The 4,364-nt window shown below is 45.1% G+C and overlaps 1 protein-coding gene across 4 annotated transcripts in view; it reads left to right on the top strand.

The window, feature by feature from the left end:
* The window catches only part of THOC5 (THO complex subunit 5), a 40,358-nt gene that overhangs the window by 31,540 nt on the left and 4,454 nt on the right, over nucleotides 1-4,364 (top strand). For all 4 annotated transcript variants that reach the window (XM_006147897.3, XM_014587626.2, XM_027771600.1 and 1 more), the window contains one exon: nucleotides 3,738-3,853. In XM_006147897.3, the coding sequence (XP_006147959.1) occupies nucleotides 3,738-3,853 (116 nt within the window). The remainder of the gene's footprint in view (nucleotides 1-3,737; nucleotides 3,854-4,364) is intronic.

Raw genomic sequence — 4,364 nt, 5'->3', positions numbered from 1 at the left:
ATTATTTTAACTTTATTTATTTTAATTTGAACAGAGAGGGGCAGAATGAGAGAGAAGGAAAGTGAGGAAGCAAGCCATCATGTCTGGGACTTGAACCACGGTGGGCCTATGTGGGAGTACAGCTCTCCTAAGCACCATGCCACCTGCCTGCCCCCAAGAAACCTTTATTAAACCCCAAGAGTGGGAACTCCTTGGAAGAGGTTATTTCTGCTTCCTGATTGAGCAGGTAAAAGCTTGGAAAGATAATATCAATAAGTATTCTGGATTCATATGTAGAATGAATGTTATCATTAAACTTTTTTTTTTTTTTTGAGAGGTTTTTGCTATAGGGGGGGGGCGCCCCCCCCCTATAGCAAAAACCTCTCAAAAAAAAAAAAAAAGGGAACCAGCAGTTAGTGTAATGGCTATGTTGCTGGATTCCCACGTAGTCGACCGCGGTTCGTGTCCCGGACCCGGTGGCTTAAAAATACCGCCGGGCGCGTGTGCGTGCGTGCCCAAGATCCCGAGAGGAGAATGGAGGAGAAGGGATTGCGGCGTGACCATCCCCCCTGGGGGGAGATTTCTCGCTTTCTGTCTCTCTGTCTCTCTCTGTCTGTCTGGCGAGCGCATGTGTCCTACAGTGAAAATCTCTCAAAAAAAAGAATTATTTTATTTGGGGTTGGCAGGTGGCTTGGTGGTTAAGGGCGCTGGACTCCCATCTGGCTGACCGTGGTTTGAGTCCTAGACCTGGCAGCTTGCTTTCTCACTTTCCCTCTCTCTCTCATTCTGTCCCTCTCAGGTCAAATTAAAATAAATGAAGTTAAATAAAATAATTCATTCTTTCTTTTAATTTGATCAGAGAGGGAAAGTGAGAAAGCAAGCTGCCAGGTCCAGGATTCGAACCATGGTCAGCCACGAGGGAGTCCAGCTCCCTTAATCACTATGCCACCTGCCGCCTTTAAACTTTTTATTGGATGCATTTGTAGAGTATTAAAAATTGAGAGTGAAATTTAGATGAATAAATAGGCAGCAATTCCAAATATAGGTTATAATCCTTAAATCATTTCACAGTACAGATCAGTTTGAGAGCTTTCTCCTTTTCGTTCTTTTTCAGTGTAGATTAAAAACAAAACTTAGCCAGGAGGTAGCTAATTTCCCTGGACCTGTGTGGGAAAGGGCCTGGGTCTGCACACCAGGAACTCCTGAGCCCACCAGGCACGTGCACATGCCCATGAGCCAGGTTAGCTGAACCTGGGGGTGGATCACAGCATGACTGGGGTGCCTGCCCCTCTCGCCCTTCCTCCTTCTCATCAAGGAAATCAAATAATCTTAAAAAGAAAACTGGCATACAGAGATAAATTTGGCGATATATACAGAGTGCTATGAGAGAAGCAGCAAGCAGCAGAGAAAGGAATTACTTTTTTATAAGTATTATTGTGAGTTTCGGGGGAAGAATTACCTCAACCTGCACCTTCCTGTCCTCTTATTTGAATGACCAGTGGATCAGAGAATTAAACTTTATCTCCCATAAAAAAAAAAAAAAAAAGAATCAGCTTACAGGGCCAGCAGGTGGCATGGTGGTTAAGGCACTGGGTCCCACATTGCCAACTCCATGGTTTGAGTACTGGATTTGGTGGCTGGAAAAACATACTGGGTGTGTGTATATGTGCATGCTCAAAATCCCAAGAGGAGAGTGGAGGACAAGGGATTGTGGTGTGGCCATTCCCCTCTGGGGTGGTGATTTCTCACTTTCTCTGTCTCTGGCAAGCACACATGCCCCATACCCAAAAAAAAGAAAGAAAGAAAAAATTTACAAAAGGAATGGCATAGCGAGCCCATTGATAGAAAGGATAAATGTGTCATTCTGTGACAAAGGTGAAAGCTAACAGAGAAAAGATGAATATGGTCAAAACACATATTGCATTTAGTGATTGTGAGCACAGCTTTGACATCAGGCAACTCTGGTTAAACTTAGCACTGGTCGGGACCAGCAGGTGGCACGGTGCTTAAGGCGCTGGATATTCCCACATGGCCAACCACGGTTCAAGTCCTGGACCTGGTGGCTTGCTTTCTCACTTTCTCTCTTTCTCTCTCTGTATGTGTCTCTCTCTGGTCAAATTAAAAATGAATGAATAAATAAATAAACTTAAATAATTATTAAAAAAAAAAAAGAAGCACTGCTGATTTGCAGTTGTTTAATTATAGAGGGTTTTCTTTCCGGCTTCTTTACCGTTACAACATGTCAGATGGGGATGATGATAATGCTCATAGAGTCATTGTTAGGACGAAATAAAATGTGTGTAAAGGACTTAGCACAAAGTCTAGAATATATTAAGTACTCAATAAATATTGATTCTTGTCTTTTTTAGGTTTTGCCATAGGGCACATGCGCTCGCTGGTGAGAGACAGAGAGGGAAAGTAAGAAATCACTCCCTGGGGTATGGCTACACAGCAATCCCTTCTTCCTGGTGATTTTCAAGCTGCCAGCTCTGGGACTAGAACTGCAGTGAGCCATGTTGGAATCTAGCAGCTTAACCACCACACCACCTGCTGGCCCAAGATATTGACACTTACACATAAAGGTCATAGGGCCAGCTCAGTGGCACAAGTACACCACGTGTGCTTCACTGATGCTGCATTTATATGGAGGACCACAGGTTTGGTTCTCTGGTCAGCTTGTACACCCCATGGTCCTTGTTGAGAGTGCTTGTTTTTCTCTCTCTCAAGAAAGAAATAAACTTTTTTTTTGAGAGTTTTTTTTTTTTTTTCACTGTAGGGCGCGTGCGCTCGCCAGACAGACAGAGAGAGACATAGAGACAGAAAGCGAGAAATCACCCCCCAGGGGGGATGGTCACGCCGCAATCCCTTCTCCTCCATTCTCCTCCCAGGATCTTGGGCACGCACGCACACGCGCCTGGCGTGAGTTTTAAGCCACCGGGTCCGGGACGCGAACCGTGGTCGACTACGTGGGAGTCCAGCGACATAGCCATTACGCTAACTGCTGGTTCCCAAGAAAGAAATAAACTTTTAAAATAATGAGTTTCAAGTCTCAAAATACATAAAAATAAAAGGATTAGCAGGCCAGCCCTATAGCAGTGGTCTAACTGCAGTGCACCAGGAACCAGGTGCCATGTGGCCAGCTACATTTTAAATCCTGACCCCAGTAACTTGACAAACACACTGAGCATGCGCACATGTATGTTCAGAATCCTGATGGGATGGAGAAATAGAGGAAAAAGGATTGTGGCATGACCGTACCCTGTTGGGGAATGCTTTCTCTCTCTCTCCTAAGTGTGCACAGCCTCTGACAAAGAAAATAAAATGAACAGAGTAGAGAAATATTTGACTGACATAATGCCTTATACACAATATTGTTGAAGAAACAGTAAACTTTCTTCTGGAAAAATCCTTTACTTGCATGTAAAGAAATGACAGTTAAGACAAACTTCTGTCATAGTACCAAACAGAACTTTGTGGACTGGATTCTAGAGAGGCTATACCTCATGGCACCATAAATAGACCAAGGTCCTTGGAGGGACCGGTTACAGGAACTCACATGCCACAACCTGGCGATTCCACTCTGGAGGTTCTAGAAAAAGAGTGAAATTCGGTTAGGACCAGAATGTATTCTTCAGCACTTGGGTCAGTAGGAGACATCTGTGTTGAGACATCTGTGTTGGCCTCGGGTCCAGGAAGAGGCTGCCACAGCTGACCAGCTGGGTCTCAGAACTGATTTTTTTCCTCTCTTCTCTTTCTAGCAAAACTCCAGGCCGCTGTGGTGTTGAACCCTGGCTATTCCTCCATCCCACCCATTTTCCAGCTCTGTCTGAACTGGAAAGGGGAGAAAACCAACAGCAATGATGACAACATTCGGGTAAGGAGAACAGGGGTGAGGGGAGCAGGGAGAGCCCTGGGGGAGGTGGGCAGTGGCAGAACCTGGTGCTGAGGGCTTGGGGGTTTGCCTGAATTCCTGTGGCAGGGATTTGTAGAATTTGCCGGAGGTGGGGGCTGCCAGGTGGCATGGTGGTTGAGGGTACTAGACTCCCACATGACTGACTGCGGTTCAAGTCCCAGACCTGGCAGCTTGCTTTCTCACTTTCTTTCTCTTACTTACTTTCCCTTACTCTGTCCCTCAGTGGTCAGATTAAAATAAGTAAGTAAATAAACAAAGTTAAATGAAATAATTCTTTTTTTTAGAATTATTTTACTTGACTTTATTTATTTCTTTTTAAAAATTATTTATTGGGAACCAGCAGTTAGCGTAATGGCTATGTCGCTGGACTCCCACGTAGTCGACCGCGGTTCGCGTCTCGGACCCGGTGGCTTAAATCTCACACCGGGCGCGTGTGCGTGCGTGCCCAAGATCCCGAGAGGAGAATGGAGGA

Source organism: Tupaia chinensis, unplaced genomic scaffold (genome assembly GCF_000334495.1).
Source record: "Tupaia chinensis unplaced genomic scaffold, TupChi_1.0 Scaffold000226_1, whole genome shotgun sequence".
NCBI classification, from domain to species: Eukaryota; Metazoa; Chordata; class Mammalia; order Scandentia; family Tupaiidae; genus Tupaia; species Tupaia belangeri.
The sequence above is the reverse complement of the archived record's forward strand: the minus strand, read 5'-3'. Positions and strand labels throughout refer to the sequence as shown.